The sequence below is a fragment of the Hyla sarda genome, chromosome 2, assembly GCF_029499605.1.
Source record: "Hyla sarda isolate aHylSar1 chromosome 2, aHylSar1.hap1, whole genome shotgun sequence".
NCBI lineage: Eukaryota > Metazoa > Chordata > Amphibia > Anura > Hylidae > Hyla > Hyla sarda.
In genome coordinates, this window is record NC_079190.1 from 300,067,085 (window position 1) to 300,091,252 (window position 24,168).

At 41.2% G+C, this 24,168-nt stretch overlaps 1 protein-coding gene across 4 annotated transcripts in view; it reads right to left on the minus strand.

The window, feature by feature from the left end:
• Window positions 1-6,410: 6,410 nt before the first annotated feature.
• LEMD2 (LEM domain nuclear envelope protein 2) overlaps window positions 6,411-24,168 on the minus strand; it is a 79,616-nt gene continuing 61,858 nt past the window's right edge. For all 4 annotated transcript variants that reach the window (XM_056557566.1, XM_056557564.1, XM_056557567.1 and 1 more), the window contains one exon: window positions 6,411-7,417. In XM_056557566.1, the coding sequence (XP_056413541.1) occupies window positions 7,276-7,417 (142 nt within the window). In that variant the 3' untranslated portion in view covers window positions 6,411-7,275. The remainder of the gene's footprint in view (window positions 7,418-24,168) is intronic.

Genomic DNA, 24,168 nt, shown 5'->3' on the forward strand with positions numbered 1-24,168 from the left:
CACCTGAAAGCAGATAAAAACGAGAGAAGTTCACTTAGTCTTTGCATTGTGTGTGTGTGTGTGCCACATTATCATGAACAACAGAAAGAGAAGATAACTGTCTGATGACTGGAAAACCAAAATAACAATCTCAACATTACAAATCCATCTCCAGAGATCTACTGTAGATTTGCCTTTGTCCACAGTGTGCAACATTATGAAGAAGTTTGCAACCCATGGCACTGTAGCTAATCTCCCTAGGCATGGATGGAAGAGAAAAATTGATGAAAGGTGTCAACGTAGGATACTCCGGATGGTGGATAAGCAGCCCCAAACAAGTTCCAAAGATATTCAAGCTGTCCTGCAGGCTCAGGGAGCATCAGTGTCAGTGTGAACTATCCGTCAACATTTAAATGAAATGAAAAACACTATGGCAGGAGACCCAGGAGGACCCCACTGCTGACACAGAGGCATAAAAAAAGCAAGACTACATTTTGCCAAAATGAACTTGAGTAAGCCAAAATCCTTCTGGGAAAACATCCTGTGGACAGATGAGACCAAGATAGAGCTTTTTGGTAAAGCACATCATTCTAATGTTTACGGAAAATGGAATGAGGCCTACAAAGAAAATAACACAGTACCTACAGTGAAATATGGTGGCGGTTTAATGATGTTTTGGGGTTGTTTTGCTGCCTCTGGCACTGGGTGCCTTGAATGTGTGCAAGGCATCATGAAATCTTAGGATTACCAACGGATTTTGGGTCACACTGTACAGCCCAGTGTCAGAAAGCTGGGTTTGCGTCTGAGATCTTGGGTCTTCCAGCAGGAATATGACCCCAAACATATGTCAAAAAGCACCCATAAATGGATGGCAACAAAGCTGTGGAGAGTTCTGAAGTGGCCAGCAACGAGTCCAGATCTAAATCCCATTGAACACCTGTGGAGATATTTTAAAATTGCTGTTGGGAAAAGGCGCCTTCCAATAAGAGAGACCTGGAGCAGTTTGCAAAGGAAGAGTGGTCCAACAATCCGGCTGAGAGGTGTAAGAAATTTATTGATGGTTATAGGAAGCGACTGATTTCAATAATTTTTTCAAAAGGGTGTGCAACCAAATATTAAGTTAAGGGTGCCAATAACTTTGTCCTGCCCATTTTTGGAATTTGGTGTGACATTATGTCCATCCAATTAGTTTTTTTTTCCCTCCCTTTTTTGGTTTAGTTCCAATACACACAAAGGGAATAAACATGTGTATAGCAAAACGTGTTACTGCAATCCTTTTCTGTGAGAAATACTTCATAAATTTTAGGGGTGCCAACATTTAAGACCATGACTGTATGTCATACAGACAACAGTATTCGCCAAGTTACCCTGTTGTTGGTGGTGCAGGTGCTACAGTAACATCTTGTTGACTCAACGGCTCTAAGGCAACTAATGAGGTGTGCCCAGACCAGGTGAAGCATATCTCGCCAATATTTAGCCTAAAAAGCCATCTTTGCTTTGCACAATCATGTGATTGAGAGGGTGGGCCACTCCATGCAGTTGTTCAACATCCTGCAGAACAAGGCATCTACAGAACAAGGCTAGGAAAGAGTAGTGACACCTCCACAGTTGTGCCGATCCAGTTATGCTTCTGACACCTGCCACCTATCCTCCTACTTATCCACAGACATACTGCATCCCCCCTACAGGGAAGACTGTATCTTACGCTCCTGCTCCTCCTCTTTTTAACGATGCAAAGTCAAGAGCTTTCATGCTGTATTACGTTTAACAGGAAGTTTCACACTGGCTTTTTCGAATTGTAATCCGACATCGGAAAACATGCTCACTGATAATGGGACATACAGTGGGGAAAAAAGTATTTAGTCAGCCACCAATTGTGCAAGTTCTCCCACTTTAAAAGATGAGAGAGGCCTGTAATTTTCATTATAGGTATACCTCAACTATGAGAGACATAATGATAAAAAAATCCATAAAATCATATCTGATTTTTAAAGAATTTATTTGCAAATGATGGTGGAAAACAGGTATTTGGTCAATAATAAAAGTTCATCTCAATACTTAGTTATATACCCTTTGTTGGCAATGACAGAGGTAAAGCATTTTCTGTAAGTCTTCACGAGGTTTTCACACACTGTTGCTGGTATTTTGGCCAATTCCTCCATACAGATCTCCTCTAGAGCTGTGATGTTTTGGGGCGGTCGCTGGGCAACACAGACTTTCAACTCCCTCCAAAGGTTTTCTATGGGGTTGAGATCTGGAGACTGGCTAGGCTACTCCAGGACCTTGAAATGCTTCTTACGAAGCCACTCCATGGTTGTTTGGGAGGAGTGTTTGGGATCATTGTGATGCTGAAAGACCGAGCCACGTTTCATCTTCAATGCCCTTGCTGATGGAAGGTTTTCACTCAAATCTCAGGATACATGGCCCCATTCATTCTTTCCATTACACGGATCAGTCATCCTGGTCGCTTTGCAGAAAACAGCCCCAAAGCATGATGTTTCACAGTAAATATGGTGTTCTTTGAATTCAACTCAACATTCTTTCTCCTCCAAACACAACAAGTTGAGTTTTTACCAAAAAGTTCTACTTTAGTTTCATCTGACCATATAACATTTTCCCAATCCCCTTCTGGATCATTCAAATTCTCTCTAGCAAACTTCAGACAGGCCCAGACATGTACTGGCTTAAGCAGGGGACACGTCTGGAACTGGATGATTTGAGTCCCTGGTGGCATAGTGTGTTACTGATGGTAGCCTTTGTTACTTTGGTCACAGCTCTCTGCAGGTGATTCACTAGGTCCCCTGTGTGGTTCTGGGATTTTTGCTCACTGTTCTTGTGATCATTTTGACACCATGGGGTGAGATCTTGTGTGGAGCCCCCAGATCAAGGGAGATAATCAATGGTCTTGTATGTCTTCCATTTTCTAATAATTGCTCCCACAGTTGATTTCTTCACACCAAGCTGCTTGCCTATTGCAGATTCAGTCTTTACAGCCTGGCGCAGGTCTACCATTTTGTTTCTGGTGTCCTTCGACAGCTCTTTGGTCTTGGCCATAGTGGAGTTTGGAGTCTGATTATGTGAGGTTGTGAACAGGTGTCTTTTATACTGATAAGTTCAAACAGGTGCCATTAATACATGTAACAAGGTGAGGACAGAGGAGACCGAGAGCCAGAAATCTTGCTTGTTTGTAGGTGACCAAATACTTATTTTCCAACATAATTTGCAAATACATTCTTTAAAAATCAGACAATGTGATTATATGGATTTTTTTTTCTCATTATGTCTCTCATAGTGGAGGTATACCTATGATAAAAATTACAGGCCTCTCATCTTTTTAAGTGGGAAAACTTGCACAAGTGGTGGCTGACTAAATACTTTTTTTCCCCACTGTACCTTGAAAAAGCGCTGCATCTAGGTGGAATGACACACTCTCCCTGTATGGCATATGTGCTAAATCTTGTCAAATTTCTTGAGGGGCGTAGTTTTCAAAATGGGGTTATATTTTATTTATTTATTTTATGCTTTTTTTTTGTCAGAACCACTGAAACTATCAGCCATTGCAGTGAAAATCACCAATTTAGGGCTCAAATGGGAATGGTGCTCCCTCCCTCCAGAGCCCTGTTCCATTTTAAGGAAACCATTTAGGGCCACATATGGGGTATTTATGTAGTTAAGAGAAACTGTAATTCAAAATTTCTTCCTTTACCCCTTGTGAAGATAAAAAAAATACTACACCGTATTAATAGGCATGTCTGTCACAATTATCACAACAATAAATTTTATGTAGGATAATAGTTCTTAAAATGTGTAATATATTTTACCATACACTGATATTTTTTAATTCTTCATATATTTAATTCTTAATTCTTTTGCATGTAACGGTATCAGGTCTAGTCAGTTGCTATAACAGTTTTGCTGCAGAGGCCCATCAATGTGAGCTAATTCAATGTTTGTGTGAATTAACCAGAATTTCTCCCTAGGTTTGTGTACCTTCTAATTAGTCAACACTACATTACTCTGCATATTGATTAACCGTACAAAGACAATGAACAATATGTTGAGGTTTATCTGTAGTAACAATAGCTGCCATGTGGAATTTTAAATTCTGTCCCTTCTCCAGCCATCATAAATACTCCGAAAAGCACATTTATTGTGGTTCACCGATTCTGCCTTTAAAAGATATTTGCCTGGAGGATGCATCATATGGAAGGAAATGGACCGAGCAAAGACGTACGCAAGGCTCTGCTTTTATCCAACACTAACTTTGTTGCATAGATACTCAGCTCTTCTAATGCAGTACAGCATGTTCAGTTCCAGTTTTTTATGCTCAGCACCAATATAAAAAGCTACATTTCTTACCAGGTTTATCGATATACTGCACAGTTTCACATCTACTCAAAAATTATTATTTTTTTACAGCTGGCATCCCTGTAACATAGTTCATGAGGTAAAAATAAAATAAAACCAGTGTCCATCAAGTTCAACCTATAACCCTAATGAGTCCCTACTGACTTGATATAGATCTAGAATCCATAACCTGTAATGTAATGTAGAAAAGGTTTTGCAAATTCAGTGACACTGCAAAGGTAACATAAAATGGGCATGATTTTTTTTTTGTATCCTTGTAGCGGCTTACCTGTCCTATCAAGTACACCTGTCATTTGCAACAACTTTTTATATCATCTAGACAACATTATATATATATATATATATATATATTTGTGTGTTTTTTTGTGTGAAAATTTTTGGGCCAATCATCCTGCTGTGTGAGGAGGGAGCGTGTCATAGAGCCTCACTGCACAGAGCCCTGCTTGTCCACCATCCACAGAGCCCTGCTTGTCCACCCAAACTTACTGTATTTTGTCTCTGCAAAGGCAAAAGCTGAAGGGACAGTTTTTTTTTTTTTTCACAAAAAATTACCAAATATTTACAAACATACATGTTATCTACATGATATGATAAGTTTTCTTAAATATCAATGCCCATTTAAAAACCTGCAGTATGGGTTAATGTAATACCATAGGTCTGTATATACCTGTATTTATGTTTAAAGGCAAAATTGCTGTTCACATTTAATTTCAAGGCAACCATACTGGATGAATGGGTTACTCCACTACACAGTGTCTGGGACATTGAGCTCTGAACGCTGTGTGTGGGCTACCATGTTCACGCCCACCGTCGTCTACCTAATGTAAACATCACTAGCAAAATAGCATATTACAGCTGCTCAATGTCTTTTCAATTGTCTCAAAGGGAGGGGGGGGGGATTGTCCTTATCTTGCCTGCACTGTGATGACTCCTTCCCCTCCCACACTCTGCTGACTCACTGCTCTTGAAGCAGCATGGCAGCCCTGCTCTGTAAGGCTTCTTTCACACCGTTGTTTGAACACAGCAGTGCAATGCACATCAGGGAAACAGGAGAGTAGCAGGGGTAAAAATACATCATGCAAAGTCTTTCTCCCACTTCTCTCCTTAAAAAACAGCGGCACCCAACGGACCCCATAATAGTAAATGGGATCTGTCGGGACCTGTTGCTGCCTGTTGTGCCCCGTCCGGATATCGGACATTAAAAAGGTATAAAAAAATAAATAAAAAAATAGCCTAATGGACGTTTTCTGATGGGGCACACAGGCAGTGCTAAAGGGACATAACCCTTTCCTCTCTGGTTTTATGCTGTATACACACACACAGTGATTATTAGATGTTGCCTGTACTCTACCACCAAATACAAAATGGTTAGTGTATAACTTAGATCTTCCAATGTCATTCATGTGTATCATCCTTTGGCAGTCTTGTAATGCTCGGACTTGTAGTTTTGAAACAGCTGGAGATACAGTGTTAGGATAACACTTTTTTTTTTTACAGCAGTGTTGCCTTCAGCTGTGTTCCTACAGCTTTTGCAAAACTACAACTGCAAAACTACAACTCCCAGCATGCCCAGAATACTTTGACTGTCCAGGTATGCCTGGAGTTGTAGTTTTGCAACAGCCTGAGTGTGTCCATGACCCTTGGACACGCTCATGCTGCTGTGGGACTCAGTGTCCCAGGAGGTATAGGAACCCCTAGTGGTGGGATTTTCGAAGACCGTTTTCGTTAATAAAATGTAAAACTTTTTTACAGAAGTATATTAGAAAAACAATTGTTTTGCCAAGATGTACAACATTTCAAAAGTTTTTTTTTTATTATATCTGACAGTGCCCATTTAAAATTCTGGGAAGATAACTGCTAACAAAGGTGTCTAGAGGGGACAGAGGATGTGACCTACATTTGGATACATGACCTAATTCATTCTAAGAGGGAAAAGCAGATATTCCTGATATTCTTTAACCACTTCTTAGCACATGCCCTGGAAGGGGCATGAAAGAGTAAAAATACATTAATAAAAAACATAGTATAAATTTTAGTAACATTAAAACGATAACTGCACAGACTTATGTTCAATATGACTTAATTTATTTAATGTTATACAGCACGGAAAGGATTATTGTAGCAATAGCCTTTATTTTCTGTGAAGCTTTGAAGAAGGTGCATTCAGACTACATGAATACAGCTTTGGCACTGAAACAGTTATTTCCAATACTGCAGGTGTTGTGTTATTCTCCAATAATTGAATTTTCTGCCTCTCTGCTGCTGCTTATAAACAACATCTCTGCTGTGCAGAAGAATAACCACCGTCCAGAACGGGAGCAGCCAAGCGAGGAGACAGCAAGTGTCTAGATCTCCCATGAGCCCCTGCAAGAACAAATTACAACATCGCATACACCACCCATTCCCTCCCCCTCCCACAACCCCTTCCTACTTATAAAGGAATTACACTTAAACAGCAAAGGGTCTAGAGAAGGGGATGGAGATAACAAGCTAGTATGGTGGTTGGCTCTTTACATTACACAGGAAGGCCCGGACAGTGCAGTGGGTATAAAAAAAAAAAAAAGCTGAAAATAACCACAGTTGGCATATTACGAAGGAGGAAATTATTCTACACATCATAACTGAACATTTCTGAAAGTATTCAATGCAGTACAAAATATTTGTAAATAAAAAATGTAAAAAATTGTACAAATTGACTGCACTTTAAACTTTCGGCAGTGTGACTGTAAAACATTTCATAAACTAGTATGTCATACAAAAGCAAGAAGGCAAGACTGTTGCTCAATTTAACCACAGCTCATAACGCTTAGGTAATACTTTTGGTGATTATGGTACTTATATCAAAATTTGCGCAACTAAAGCAAACTGCTGCAGAACACCATCACCCATCAATTTATTTGTAGATTGCACAAAATTAAAGCACAGCATTTATCTTGGATGTTCATTCCGCGTTTGTATCCATCGCCACACATTCAAATTGGCACCAGCTACACGCTGCTGTTCTGTACGGACACGGGATTCATTATTAACAAACTGTTCTGCACGGTCCCAGACTTTCTTTAAACGTTTCCTGCACATAAAGAAAAGTTACGTTCTAAATATTCTACTTTGTGTTTAAGAGCAAGCTTACATACGAACAAAATACAAAGTTCAAAAACTATATGCAAATCCAGCATCCATAAAGTGTCCCTGTTATTGCAAAATAAAATTGACATATCACAGAAACAAACAAAAAAAAAAATAAAAAAAAAAAAAGGCTTCATACAGTAACATCATCAAAAAAAAATTAGTTTAGGCTTTTGTAATGCACTTTCATTTTTTTCTCCTACCCTTTTAAAAATCATAATGCTTCCACTTTTGCACCTACAGACACATATAAGGGCTTGTTTTTTGCATCACTAATTGTACATTGTAATGACATCACTTTACATTGTAACAATCTGCGGCGAAATAAAAAAACGAACTTATTTCTGGGGGCTTCAGTTTCTACGCAGTGCACTTTTCGGTAAAAATGAAGCCTTATCTTTATTCTGTTGGTCCATACGGTTACAAGGATACCCAATTTATGTAGGTTTTATTATATTTTACAACATTAAAAAATTTTTACAACTATATGCTAAATTAGTATGTTTAAAATTGTCATCTTCTGACCCCTATAACTTTTTTCTTTTTTCGCATACAGGGATTTATGAGGGCTAATTTTTTTGCGCTGTGCTCTGTAGTTTTTAGCAGTACCATTTTTGCCTTGAGGGGACTTTTTGATCGCTTTTTATCAATTTTTTTATGGTATATGAAGTGACCAAAAATACACAATTTTTCGTGCACACCATCAACCGTGCGGTTTAAAAAAGCTTTTATTTTAATAGTTGGGACATTTGGGCACACGGCGATACCACATGTGTGTAGATTTATTTATTACAATATTTAAAAAAATGGGAAAAAGGGGTGATTCAAACGTATTAATTATTTATATTAATTATTTATTAAACCCTTAACGACGCAGGACGTATATTTACGTCCTGCGCCGGCTCCCGCGATATGAAGCGGGATCGCGCCGCGATCCCACATCATATCGCGTCGGTCCCGGCGCTAATCAACGGCCGGGACCCGCGGCTAATACCACACATCGCCGATTGCGGCGATGTGCGGTATTAACCCTTTAGAAGCGGCGGTCAAAGCTGACCGCCGCTTCTAAAGTGAAACTGAAAGTATCCCGGCTGCTCAGTCGGGCTGTTCGGGACCGCCGCGGTGAATCGCGGTGAGATCCAGGCAGGAGCAGTCAAGCGCCGATAATGCTGATCACAGGCGTGTTAATACACGCCTGTGATCAGGATGAGAGATCAGTGTATGCAGTGTTATAGGTCCCTATGGGACCTATAACACTGCAAAAAAAAAGTAAAAAAAAAGTGTTAATAAAGGTCATTTAACCCCTTCCCTAATAAAAGTTTGAATCACCCCCCTTTTCCCATAAAAAAAATAAAACAGTGTAAAAAAAAAAAAAAATAATAAACATATGTGGTATCGCCGCGTGCGTAAATGTCCGAACTATAAAAATATATCATTAATTAAGCCGTACGGTCAATGGCATACGCGCAAAAAAATTCCAAAGTCCAAAAAAGCGTATTTTGGTCACTTTTTATAACATAAAAAAATGAATAAAAAGTGATCAAAAAGTCTGATCAAAACAAAAATCATACCGATAAAAACTTCAGATTACGGTGCAAAAAATGAGTCCTCATACCGCCCCGTACATGGAAAAATAAAAAAGTTATAGGGGTCAGAAGACATTTTTAAACGTATAAATTTTCCTGCATGTAGTTATGATTTTTTTCCAGAAGTGCGACAAAATCAAACCTATATAAGTAGGGTATCATTTTAATCGTATGGACCTACAGAATAAAGATAAGGTGTCATTTTTACCGAAATATGCACTGCGTAGAAACGGAAGCCCCCAAAAGTTACAAAATGGCGTTTTTTTTTCGATTTTGTCGCACAATGACTTTTTTTCCGTTTCACCGTGCATTTTTGGGTAAAATGACTAATGTCACTGCAAAGTAGAATTGGCGACGCAAAAAATAAGCCATAATATGGATTTTTAGGTGGAAAATTGAAAGGGTTATGATTTTTAAAAGGTAAGGAGGAAAAAACGAAAGTGCAAAAACGGAAAAACCCTGAGTCCTTAACTAACAACTAACTAACAAGCTTGTTCACATTTATTTTTTTTAACACTTTTTTTTCTGTCCCCATAGGAGGGTTATACCATGCGATCTTTAGATTGTATACACTAATCAAGTTGCTCCATAGAACAGCATTGATTACTCTTATCGGTGCTCTGTTGCTTCAGCCTGCAAAGCCTGGATGGGGACATCAGTGCACCGATCGGATGGCAAGGAGGCAGGTAAGGGCCCTCCCGCCATCCCTTTAGATGATCAGGACATTGCAATTTCACCGCAATGGTCCCGATCAGCTACACTGAGCTGCCGGGATAGTATTTTTGCCATTTCAGACACCACAATCAACTCTGACATTTACTCCTGGGCATCGGTCCGTTCGACAATGTCAGGCATTGACCCTGGGTCCTGGCTGCTGATAGCAGTCAGGAACCACTGTGTATGAAGCACGTTCAGCTTGTGAGCTTGCTTCAAACAGTGGTAATGGGACCAGGGCATACAGGTATGCCCTGCGTCCTTAACTACCAGGATGCAAGGGCGTACCTATATGTCCTGAACAGGTTAAAGGGGTTATGCTGCTTTACAAAATTGATGGACTATCTTAAAAATAGGCTACCAATATTAGATTGACAAGGGTCTAACTACTGGCACCCCTGCCTATCAGCTGTATTAAGAGGCCATGATGCTTGTGTGAGTGCTGCACCCTCTTTAGGCTAGGTTTCCACTTTTTTGTGGGGTGAAAATGCCCCCCAAAACCCCCATGACTGCCGCTCAGCAATGCTAGTAAACTCTTACCTTGTTGGAACTGCACAGAGCGCTCAGCCAAGCAAGAGGTTACAGTAAACCAGCTTTTTATACAGATCACTATGTTCTTATTTGATATACAATGTATACCTTATGGCCAGCATGAGCTTTACCCGCAGCTGTATAGCCGTTGGCACAGCTAAGCCTCGCTAGGATCAGGGACGGTATACAGTTAAGTGGGTTTGGCATTTTAGAATTCCACATTGACTCTTTGCCAAGATCTATCCCCAAAAAACACTGTGTAGCAGTTGTGGGATTTTAGGGTGTTTTTAACCGCTCAAAAAACTAGCGCAAACTTAGCCTAAAGAGCGTTCAGGGATCATACAAGCATCATGGCCTTTGTAATTCAGCTGATAAGCAGGCAGGGGTGCCAGGAGTTGGGCCCTTGTCAGTCTAATATAGGTGGCTTTTTTACACATCAGTTTTGTAAATAACCCCTTTAAGGGCATCTTATTATTTTTTTTTCTTTTCATTGTTGCATTACAAAAGCTAGAACGTATATTTCTGATGTAGCTGTATGAGACCATGTTTTTTCAGTGGACAAGTTGTAGTTTTCAGTGAATATTGAGGTACATATACTTTATTAACTAGCTTAGTAACATAGTTAATAAGGTTGAAAAAAGACCAGAGTCCATCAAGTTCAACCTATAACCCTAATGAGTCCCTACTGAGTTGATCCAGAGGAAGGCAAAAACCCTCATACTAGAGGTAAAAATTCCTCCCACCGACTCCAAATATGGCAATCAGAATAAATCCCTGGATCTAGAATCCATAACCTGTAATGTTGTTATTCTCCAAAAATGCCTCCAGACCCCTTTTGAATTATTTTACAGAGTTACCCGTGACCCGCTCCTCTGGCAGAGAATTCCATAGTATCACTGCTCTTACAGTAAAGAACCCCTGTCTGTGCTGGTGTAGAAACCTTCTTTCCTCAAGACATAGAGGATGCCCCCTTGTTATGAATACAGTCCTGGGTATAAATAGATCATAGGAGAGATCTTTGTACGGCCCCCTGATATATTTATACATAGTTATTAGGTCTCGCCTAAGCCTTCTTTTTTCTCAACTAAATAACCCCAATTCTGATAATCTTTCTGGGTACTGTAGTCCTTCCATTCCCCGTATTACCCTGGTTGCCCGTCTTTGAACCCTCTCCAGCTCCACTATATCTTTCTTGTACACAGTATTCTATGTGTGGTTTGACTAGTGATTTGTACAGCGGTAGAGTTATTTCCTTGTCGTGGGCATCTATGCCCCTACTGATGCACCCCATGATTTTATTTGCCTTGGCAGCAGCTGCCCGACACTGGTTACTACAGCTAAATTTACTGTTAACTAAGACTCCTAAGTCCTTTTCCATGTCAGTCGTCCCAAGTGTGCTCCCATTTAATACATAATCCCAGCCTGGATTTTTCTTCCCCATGTGCATTACCTTACATTTATCAGTGTTGAACCTCATCTGCCACTTCTCAGCCCAAACCCCCAAACTATCCAGATCCATTTTTAACAGTGCACTGACCTCTGTGGTACCCCACTAGTAACAGTCACACAATTAGAATAAGTACCATTAATAACCACCCTCTGTTTCCTATCATTGAGCCAGTTACTTATCCACTTGCACACATTCTCCCCCATCCCCATCCTTCTCGTTTTATGCACCAATCTTATGTGGCACCGTATCAAATGCTTTGGAAAAATCCAGATATACGACATCCAGCAATTGTCTCTGGTCCAGTCTGGAGCTCACCTCCTCATTAAAGCTGATCAGGTTTGTTTGACAGGATCGATCCCTCCTAAATCCATGCTGATACGGAGTCATACATTTATTTTTATCAAGATATTCCAAAATATCATCTCTTAGAAAACCCTCAAAAAATTTACATACAACTGAGGTTACGCTAACAGGTCTATAATTCCTGGGGTCACCTTTTGACCCCTTTTTAAATATTGGCACTACATTTGCCATGCGCCAGTCTTGTGGGAACAGTCCCTGTCACACTAGAGTCCCTGAATATTAAAAATAGGGGTCTGTCTATTACATTACTTAATTCCTTTAGAACACAGGGGTAAATGCCACCTGGACCTGGTGATTTGTCTATTTTGATTTTCTGTAGGCTTTTAATAGCATTTTACTCAATTAGTACAATAAAAACATGTTTTATTGGGAAAGTAATTCTCATTTTGCCAAATTTCAAGATAATTATTTTAGTTGTCTGACTTTTTAGTTATTTTCTTTGTGATGAGTTGTAGTATTTATTAACATTTTTGTGCACATACAATTTATTGAATAGTTTATTACTTTATAAAGGACTCCATGTTTTTCCATTTTTGCACTTTAGTTTTTGCCTCCTTACATTTTAAAAATCATAACTCTTTCAATTTTGCACCTAAAATTCCATATTATGGCTTATTTTTTTCACCACCAATTCTACTTTGCAGTGACAGTCAATTAACAAAAAAATCCACGGCAAAATGAAAAAAAAAACTTCTGTAGTTTCTACGCAGTACATTTTTTGGTAAAAATGACACCTTTTCTATTTTGTAGGTCCATACAATTAAAAGGATACTCTACTTGTATAGGTTTGATTTTGTTGTACTTCTGGAATGAATACGTTTAAACCCTTAAGGACCAAGCCCATTTTCACCTTAAGGACCAGAGCGTTTTTTGCACATCTGACCACTGTCACTTTAAGCATTAATAACTCTGGGATGCTTTTACTTATGAATTTGATTCCGAGATAGTTTTTTTCGTGACATATTCTACTTTAACATAGCAGTAAAATTTCGACGATACTTGCATCATTTCTTGGTGAAAAATTCCAAAATTTCATAAAAAATTTGAAAATTTAGCAATTTTCGAACTTTCAAACTCTCTGCTTTTAAGGAACATAGACATACCAAATAAATGATATATTGATTCACATATACAATATGTCTACTTTATATTTGTATCATAAAGTTGACATGTTTTTACTTTTGGAAGACCTCAGAGGGCTTCAAAGTTCAGCAGCAATTTTCCAATTTTTCTCAAAATTTTCTAAATCTGAATTCTTCAGGGACCAGTTCAGGTTTGAAGTGGATTTGAAGGGCTTTCTTATTAGAAATAACCCATAAATTACCCCCATTATAAAAACTGCACCCCTCAACGTATTCAAAATTACATTCAGTAAGTGTGTTAACCCTTTAGGTGTTTCACTGGAATAGTAGGAATGTGAAGGAGAAAATTCAAAATCTGCATTTTTTACACTCGCATGTTCTTGTAGACCCAGTTTTTGTATTTTTATAAGGGGTAAAAGGAGAGAAATCTCCCCAAAATTTGTAACCCAATTTCTCTCGAGTAAGGAAATACCTCATATGTGTATGTAAAGTGTTCAATCGGTGCAGTAAAGGGCTCAGAAGGGAAGGAGCGACAATGGGATTTTGGAGAGTGAATTTTTCTGAAATGGTTTTTGGGGGGGGCATGTCACATTTAGGAAGCCCCTATGGTGCCAGAACAGCAAGAAAAATCCACGTGGCATACTATTATGGAAACTACACCCCCTCAAGGAAGGTAACAAGAGGTACAGTGAGCCTTAACACCCACAGGTTTTTGATGACTTTTTGTTAAAGTCTGATGTGTAAATGATTTTTTTTTTTTCACTAAAATGCTGGTTTTCCCCCAAATTTTACATTTTACAAGGGGTAATAGGAAAAAGGGGTAATAGGGAATAGGAAAAAGCCCCCCCAAAATTTGTTAGGCAATTTCTCCTGAGTACGAAAATACCCCATATGTGGCCCTAAACTGTTGCCTTGAAATATGACAGGGCTCTGAAGTGAGAGCGCCATGTGCATTTGAGGACTAAATAAGGGATTATCATAAGGACGGAAATGGATGCAAGAATGACACTTGCCTCCGATACCAAAAATACCCTATGGCAGTGTTTCCCAAACAGGGTGCTTCCAGCTGTTGCAAAGGGGAATGTGTATGTAGCATTTTACTTTTTATGTGTATGTAGCGTTTTACTTTAAATTTTGTGTAATGTAGTATAGTGTGGTGTTTTTCGGGTACATTCACACGGCCGGGGTCTACAGTGAGCTTCCCGCTGGGAGTTTGAGCTGCGGCGGAAAACTTGCTGCATCTCAAACTTGTAGCAAGAAGCTCGCTGTAGACCCCGGCCGTGTGAATGTACCCTGTACATTCACATGGGGGGGGGGGGGGGGGAGTGGCGCAAACCTTCACTACACTACCAGCATGCCCTTTGGCTGTCCGTGCATGCTGGGGTTTGAAGTTATGCAACAGCTGGAGGCACACTGGTTGCAAAACACAGAGTTTGTTACTTAACTCAGTGTTTCGCAACCAGTGTGCCTCCAGCTGTTGCAAAACTACAACTCCCTGCATGTACGGTCTATCAGTGCATGCTGGGAGTTGTAGTTTGCAACAGCTGGAGGCACACTGGTTGCGAAACACTGTGTTAGGTAACAAACTTCACAACCAGTGTGCCTTCAGCCGTTGCAAAAACTACAACTCAGCATGCAGTGACAACTGAGGGCATGCTGGGACTTGTAGTTATGCAACAGCTGGAGGCATACTACTAACAATCCCAGCATGCCCTTTGGCTGTCCGGGCATGCTGGGGGTTGTAGTTATGCAAAAGCTGGAGGCACACTGGTTGCAAAACACTGAGTTTGTTACTCAGTGTTTCCCAAAAAAGGTGCCTCCAGCTGTTGAAAAACTACAACTCCCTGCATGCTCAGACCGCCGAAAGACATGTTGGGAGTTAGTTTTGCAATATCTGGAGGGTCACAGTTTGGTGACCACTGTGCAGTGGTGTCAGAGCTGTAGCCCTCCAGATATTGCAAAACTTCAACTCGAAGCATGCCCAGACTGTCCAGGCATGCTTGGAGTTGTAGTTCTGCAACATCTGAAGGGCCATATGTTACAGAACTACAACTCCCAGCATGCCTGGACTGTCTGGGCATGCTGGGAGTTGTAGTTTTGCAACATCTTTAAGAGCACAGTTTGGACACCACTGCCCAGTGGTCTCCAAACTGTGGGCCTCCAGATGTTACAAAACTACAACTCCCAGCATGACCAGAAAGCCTTTGGCTGTCTGGGCTTGCTGGGAGTTGTAGTTTGGCAACTCCTGGAATGCAGCTGTGAAGATCACTTACCGCTGATCTTCACTGCTGCGTCCGCCGCTGCCTTCGCCGGTCCCGCGCTGTCTGTCAGGATACCGCCTCGTGACACGTGGCATCCGCCATCGTTCCCCCGCTCTGCCCCAACATCCAGGGGCGGGGCAGAGACGGGATTTCACCTCTAACCTCCCGCCCCCCTCCTGCCATTGGTCACTAGTCCTAACTACCAATGGCAGCTGCCACCTAGCTCCTATCACTCAGGATGGATCGGAGCGGTCTCTGACTGCTCCGATCATCCCTATTTTCCGGCCGATCGGGTCACCAGAGACCCGATCAGCCCGGAACCCCGCAAGTCATTGTCATTAGTCAGTGACTAATGACAATGATCTGCAGCAGGGGACCAGTCTGATTGGTCCCCTGCTGCATAGTGTCCAGGGCAGCTGAGATGACGTTTCTATCACCATGCCAACGGACATGGTGATAGAAAATGTATTGGACGTGTATACACGTCCATTTGCGGGAAGGGGTTAAAATTGTCATCTTTCAACCCCTATAACTTTTATTTTTCCGTGTACAGGGATTTGGGAGGGGTAGTTTTTTGCGCTGTGATCTCAAGTCTTTAGTGGTACCATTTGTCTTGATTGGATTTTTTGATCGCGATTTATTCATTTTTCACGATCTAAAAAGTGACCAAAAATACGCTATTTTGGACTTTTGAATGTTTTTGCGCATACGCCATTAACCGTGCGGTTTAATTAATGATATATTATTATTGCTGCATACAGAAATGTCCAAACTATACTACATGGTAAAAGGGGGGGAAAAAACGAAAAGAGGGGCGATTCTTTTATTAGGGAAGGGTTAAATGATCTTAATTAACTTTTTTTTCTGCAATATTATAGCCCCCTCTAGAAGCTATAATACTGCACACACTGATCTTTTACACAGATCACTGCCATGCATTAACATGGCACTGACCAGTGTTATCGATGGACGATTGCTCAAGCCTGGATTTCAGGCTCGGAGCAATCCATCGCCGATCGGACACGTCGAAGGCAGGTAACAGACCCTCCGCTTGTGTCCTAGCTGATCGGGATATCCCTGCCGGGAGAGTATTTTTGTTACTTTAGACGTGGCGATCAACTTTGAACGCCGCGTCTAAAGGGTTAATAGCGCGCAGCACAACAATCGGTGCCGCACGCTATTAACCCATAGCTATTTCATTGGCTGCCGTGACCCCGTGTTATAGACCGGGCGCAAGGCGTACAGGTACGCCATGTGTCCTTAATAGGTTAAGGGAGGAATACAAAAAACTATTGAAAAAAAAATACACAAAACAACAGCAATTTTAGGCATGTGTTTAACCCCTTAAAAAGAGTACCTGTCACCAAATAAAACTTTTAATATAGTGTCCTTTGTGTAATTAGCAGACACTTTCCCATTCATTTGCTTTTAAAATTATCAACATAATTATGTTTAAAATGTAATAGAAAAAACGGCCACTAGGTGGCTCTGTTCTGTTCCCTGCCGCAATTAATACAGCGAGTTTGGTCTCCTCCCGGCCTGGCAGGAGTCCAAACTCAGGAAGTGCTTCTCTGCACTGAGCTTGATTGTCAACTCTGTGTGAAAGCTCCACAGAATCTCACAGAAAGCCCACTGGGAAACACCCACTTTCTCCTGCTGGGGAATTGCACTACGTGAGCAAGAATAAAAAGTAAGATACAGAGCTTTTTAAAGCTCTGATTTTTATTTTATTTTTTTTATGGGCTGGAGGGGTGTTAGGAGTACATGGCCCGAGTTGGGTTAAAAAAATGTATTTGGTGACAGGTACTTTTTAAGTACACAGCCCCATTCTGCACTTAGGAAATAGCAAGTTTCCTTTTTTGCTTTTTCCTCCTAGCCTTATATTTCCATCCAGAGACCTATATGAGGGCTTGTTTCTTGCACAACCAATTTTACCACGAAATGTATGGCGTGACCAAGAATACATTATTTGTGTGGTTGGGAGGGGGGAATAGTCAAAAGAAAACCCGCAATTTTGCAACTTTTTACGCAGTGCTTTTTACAGTAAAAATTACATGTTATCTCTATTCTGTTGGTCAATATGCTTAACATTTTACTTATGTTTGCATGCTTTTCTATTATTGCACTGCTTTATAAAAAAAAAAAAAAAAAAAGGCCAAATTTTTTACAAATTTGTATGTTTAAAATTTCTGTATTCTTACCCCTATAACTTTTTTCCTTTTCCTTATACACAAGGTCATAGGAGGGCACATTGCTTGCACAGTGATATGCAGGTTTTAGCGGTACCACATTTGCACATAAATGACACTATCCCTTTTAATTCAATTTTCTTTTTTTTTTTTTTCTTGGGAGAAATTTTGAAATATGGCATTTGTTTTTACGTTTACCCCATTATATACTTACTCCATTATATATTTTAATAATTTGGACAATGCCACACATGGCCATGCCATATGTGGGTGATTTTAATTTGTAATGGGGAGGGGCTTATGTGCCATTTAAAAAAACATTTTGCAGCAGACTGGACCCGGGACTAACCTGAAGCAGGTGAGAAGACCTCCTGCAGGCAAACAAGGCAAAAAATCAAACCCCCACATACATGTTGCAGGGGTTCCAATCGGTAAGGAGGACAGTGATTATGGCGCCTAAGTGCATAATGCTTAAAGGGGTACTCCGCCCCTAGACATCTTATCCCCTATCCAAAGGATAGGGGATAAGATGTCAGATCGCTGCGGTCCCGCTGCTGGGGACCCACGGGATACCCGCAGCGGCACCGCGCTATCATTAAAGCACAGAGCGAGTTCGCTCTGTGCGTAATAACGGGCGGTACAGGGGACGGAGCAGGGTGACGTCATGGCTCCGCCCCTCATGACATCACGGCCCTTCCCCTTAATGCAAGTCTATGGCAGGGGGCGTGATGACAGCCACGCCCCCTCCCATAGACTTGTATTGAAAGGGGCGGGCCGTGACGTCACGAGGGGCGGAGCCGTGACGTAACGATGCTCCGGCCCCTCTACTGCCCGTCATTACGTGCAGAGTGAACTCGCTCTGTGCTGTAATGATAGCGCAGTGCCGCAGCGGGGATCCCGTGGGTCCCCAGCAGCGGGACCGCAGCGATTTGACATCTTATCCCCTATCCTTTGGATGGGAGATAAGATGTCTAGGGGCGGAGTACCCCTTTAAGATCAATCGCTATTAAGGGGTTAGCGACAGAGAAAAACGGTATTGCAGTTGTCATTGACTAAGTGCATGGCTTTGTTGTGTGCAACAAACTCACTCAGATTCATGACTTATTTATCACTAATTCTCATAACCTGTTGGCTCTTACAGAAACTTGGCTACAACCTTCCAACACAGCTTTCCACCCGCTGCTCTAACTTACGGTGACCTTCACTTTTCCCATACCCCCAGATCTGACACCAAGCATGGTGGAGGAGTTGGGGTGCTTCTCTTCCCACAATTAACTTTTCAGGTCATTATTCCTCCATTACCCTCACTCATATTTCCCTCATATGAGGTCCACACCCTCAGACGTCCATCTTCTCTCAAAGTGGCGGCCATCTATCAACCTCCTGGTTCTCCTTCAATGTTTCTTGATCATTTCACTACCTGGCTCCCTCACTTCCTTTCCTCAGAAACATCTACACTCATCGTGGGTGATTTTAATATCCCTATTGATACCCAAATTGCCTCATCTGCCACTCTGCTTCTATCTTTAACGTCTTCCTTTGGCCTTTCACAGCTTACTGACTCTCCCACACACAAGGAAGGGAATAAGCAGGACTTGATCTTCTCTAGACTTTGCTCTGTCTCTAAATTGACTAATTCTCCTTCTGAGCTTTCTGACCACAACCTCCTCTCCTTCGCTATCAAAAACTCTTATCCTCTTCCGGACACTCCAACTTAATACACTTACAGAAACCTACATGCCATTAACACAAATCAACTTATAGACACTCTACAATCTTCACTGTCTCCAATTTCCTCCTGACAAAGATAGCAGCAACCCTGGCACACACTAACAACCTGCTTTCTCAGGTGGTGCTCTAGGTGTGCGGAACATCTGTGGAGGAAAACTAAGACTTCATCAGACTATCTGCACTATAAATTCATGCTAAAATCCTATTACTTGGCTCTTCATCTTGCCAAACAAACATACAGTCATGGCCGTAAATGTTGGCACCCCTGAAATTGTCCTAGAAAATCAAGTATTTCTCACAGAAAAGGATTGGAGTAACACATGTTTTGCTATTCGCATGTTTATTCCCTTTGTGTGTATTGGAACTAAACCAAAAAAGGGAGTGAAAAAAAATCTAATTTGACATAATGTCCCACCAAACTCCAAAAATGGTCTGGACAAAAAATTATTGGCACCCTTTCAAAGTTGTGGAAAAACTAATATTGTTTCAAGCATGTGTTGCTCCTTTAAACTCACCTGAGGCAAGTAACAGGTGTGGGCAATATAAAAATAACACCTGAAATCAGATAAAAAGGAGATAAGTTCACTTAGTCTTTGCATTGTGTCTTTTGTCTGTGCCACACTAAGCCTGGACAACAGAAATAGTAGAAGAGAACTGTCTGAGGACTTGAGAACCAAAATTGTGGAAAAATATCAGCAATCTCAAGGTTACAAGTCCATCTCCAGAGATCTAGATTTGCCTTTGTCCACAGTGCACAACATTATCAAGTAGTTTGTAACCCATGGCACTGTAGCTAATCTCCCAGGGCGTGGACGGAAGAGAAAAAGTTGATAAAAGGTACCAACGCAGGATAGTCCGGATGGTGGATAAGCAGCCTCACACAAGTTCCAAAGATATTCAAGCTGTCCTGCAGGCTCAGGGGGCATCAGTGCCAGCGCGAACTATCCGTCGACATTTAAATTAAATAAAACGCTAAGGCAGGAGACCCAGGAGGACCCCACTGCTGACACAGACATAAAAAAAAAAGCAAGACTACATTTTGCCAAAATTAACTTCAGTAAGCCAAAATCCTTCTGGAAAAACTTCTTGTGGACAGATGAGACGAAGATAGGGCTTTTTGGTAAAGCACATCATTCTACTGTTTACCAAAAACGGAATGAGGCCTACAAAGAAAAGAACACAGTACCTATAATGAAATATGGTGGAAGTTCAATGATGTTTTGGGGTTGAATGTGTGCAAGGCTTCATGAAATCTGAGGATTACCAATGGATTTTGGGTCACACTGTCCAGCCTAGTGTCAGAAAGCGGAGTTTGCATCCGAGATCTTGGGTCTTCCAGCAGGACAATGACCCCAAACATACATCAAACAGCACCCAAAAATGCATGGCAACAAAGCGCTGGAGAGTTCTGAAGGGGCCAGCATTGAGTCCAGGTCTAAATCCTATTGAACACCTGTAGAGAGATCTAAAAATTGCTGTTGGGAAAAGGCACACTTCCAATAAGAGAGACCTGCAGCAGTTGGCAAAGGAAGAGTGGTCCAACAATCCGGCTGAGAGGTGTAAGAAGCTTATTGATGGTTTTAGGAAGCGACTGATTTCAGTTATTTTTTCCAAAGGGTGTGCAATCAAATATTAACCTGTTGGGGACCACGGGCGTATGGGTACGCCCTTGCGCCCTGGTACTTAAGGACCAAGGGCGTACCTTTACGCCCATGGGAATTTCGATCCCCGCCACTAGCCAAACAGGGATCGGACCGGGATGCCTGCTGAAATCATTCAGCAGGCATCCCCGTGCAAATGCCTGGGGGATCCTGAGAACCCCCCCCATGTCGGTGATCATCGCAAATCGCTGATCAATTCAGATCGGCGATTTGCAGCGATTCCGGGCTGATCGGGTCTCTGATGACCCGATAACCCGGAAAATAGGGATGATCTGAACTGTCAGAGCCACCTCCTCCTATCCCCTGCAATTGGCTGGTAAGGACTGATCGGCGAATCGCAGGGCAGGGGTGAAAGTAAATTTCCACCGCTCTGCCTGGTTTTCGGGGCAGAGCGGGCGATAGATGGCGGTGATGGTGCGGCAGCAGTTATCGACGATCACGGTGCGGGGAACTAGGGACCAGGACCGGCAGCTGACAGGAGACAGCAGGCAAGTTGTGGCGGAGTCAGTGTCAGATGCAGCTGTGAAGATCGCCATAAAGTGATCTTCACAGCTGTATTTAGGAGTTTCAGATGTTGCTGAACTACAACTCCCAGCATGCCTGGGAAGTCTGGGCATGCTTGGAGTTGAACTTTTGCAACATCTGGAGGGCTACAGTTTGGAGACCACTACATAGGGGTCTCCAAACTGTTCTCCCCCAGTTGTTGCATAACTACAACTCCCAACATGTCCTTCGGCTGTATGGGCATGCTAAGAGTTGGAGTTGTAGTATTGCAACAACTGGAGGCACACAGGTTGGGAAACATTGTCTGTTTCCTAACTCAGTGTTTCCCAACACGTGTGCCTTCTGCTGTTGCAAAACTATAACTCCCAGCATGCACTGACAGGCCATGCATGCTGGGAGTTTTAGTTTTGCAACAGCCGGAGGCACATGGGTCCGGAAACACTGCGGTAGTCTGTTACCTAACTCAGTGGTTTTTAATCCTTGCTGTTGCATAACTGCAACTCCCAGCATTCACGGTCTGTCAGTGCATGCTGGGAGTTGTAGTTTTGCCCCCTCCCCCCCCAATGTGAATGTACAGGCTACATTCACATGGATGGGGGGTTTACAGCAAGTTTCACACTTCAAGTTTGAGATGCGGACAATTTTCCGCTGCGGCGGGAAACTCACTGTAAACCCCCCCTGTGTGAATGTACCCAAAAAACACTACACTAAATAAAGAGTAAAACATTACATATACATTATACCCTTACACTGTCGTCCCCCCGCCACCCCAAAAAAATTAAAAACATCTTGTACGTCAATTTTTCCAAAACAGAGCCTCCAGCTGCTGCAAAAGAACAACTCCCAGTATTGCCAGACAGCCATTGACTGTCCAGGCATGTTGGGAGTTTTTCAACAGCTGGAAGCACCCTGTTTTCAGGAAAACTGACGTACAGTATTTTTGGTGGAGGAGGCAAGTGTAACGCTTGCATCCGGGTACATACCTATGAAAATCCCTAATTTAGGTCTCAAATGCACATGGCGCTGTTCTGCCACCATGGGAGCTTTCTAAATTAGACAGGCCCTGCAAAATACATTTCAGCAAAATTTGCTTACTCGAGAGAAATGGTGTTTCAAATTTTTTGGGACATTTTCACCTATTACCCATTGTGAAAATGAAAAAATCGGGGTAAAAAGCATTTTAGTGAAAAAAATTTAATTTTTTCATTTTCACGTCCAACTTTATTGAAAATTCGTCAAACACCTGTTTGATGTTAAAAGGGGTTCTCCGGTGCTTAGACATCTTATCCCCTATCCAAAGGATAGGGGATAAGATGCCTGATCGCGGGAGTCCCGCTGCTGGGGACCCCCGGGATCTTGCACGCGGCACCCCGTTTGTAATCAGTCCCCGGAGCGTGTTCAAAACGGAACTGGTCCCTGAAAAATTCTGATTTTGGAGTTAATTGGAAAAATTGGAAAATTGCTGCTGAACTTTGAAGCCCTCTGATGTCTTCAAAAAGTTAAATATGTCAACTTAATGATGCCAACATAAAGTAGACATATTGTATATGTGAATCAACATATAATTTATTTGGTATGACTATTTTCCTTACAAGCAGAGAGCTTCAAATTTATAAAAATGCTAAATTTTCAAATTTTTCATGAAATTTGGGAATTTTTCACCAAGAAATGATGCAAGTAATGACGGAAATTTACCACTAACATAAAGTATAATATGTCACGAAAAAAACTCTCTCTGAATCAAATTCATAAGTACAAGCATTCCAGATTTATTAATGCTTAATCCCTTAAGGACTCAGCCCATTTTGGCCTTAAGGACTTTAATTCTTACGTTTTCGTTTTTTCCTCCTCGCCTTCTAAAAATCATAACTCTTTTATATTTTCATCGCCAGACTAGTATGAGGGCTTGTTTTTTGAATGATCAGTTGTCCTTTGTAATGACATCACTCGTTATATCATAAAATGTATGGCGCAACCAACAAACACTTTTTTGCTAATTATGGAAGGTTTCGTTTTCACGCCGTACAATTTACGGTAAAAATGACATGTGTTCTTTATTCTGAGGGTCAATACGATTAAAATGATACCCATAATTACTTACTTTTATATTATTGTTGTGCTTAAAAAAAATCACAAACTTTTTAACCAAATTAGTACGTTTATAATCCCTTTATTTTGATGACCTATAACTTTTTCATTTTTCCGTATAAGTGGCGGTATGAGGGCTCATTTTTTGCGCCATGATCTGTACTTTTTTTTGATAAGACATTTGCATATAAAAAACTTTTAATACATTTATAATTTTTTTAATAAAATGTATTAAAAAAGTAGCAATTTTGGACTTTTTTTTTACGTTCACGCCGTTCACCGTACGGGATCATTAACATTTTATTTTAATAGTTCGGACATTTACGCACGCGGCGATACCAAATATGTCTATTAAATTTATTTTTTACGCTTTTGGGTGTAAAATAGGAAAAAACGGATGTTTTACTTTTTTATTGGGGGAGGGGATTTTTCACTTTTTTTTTTACTTTTAATTTTACATTATTTTACACTTGAATAGTCCCCATAGGGACCATGATTGCTAATACTGATCTGTTCTATGTATAGGACATAGAAC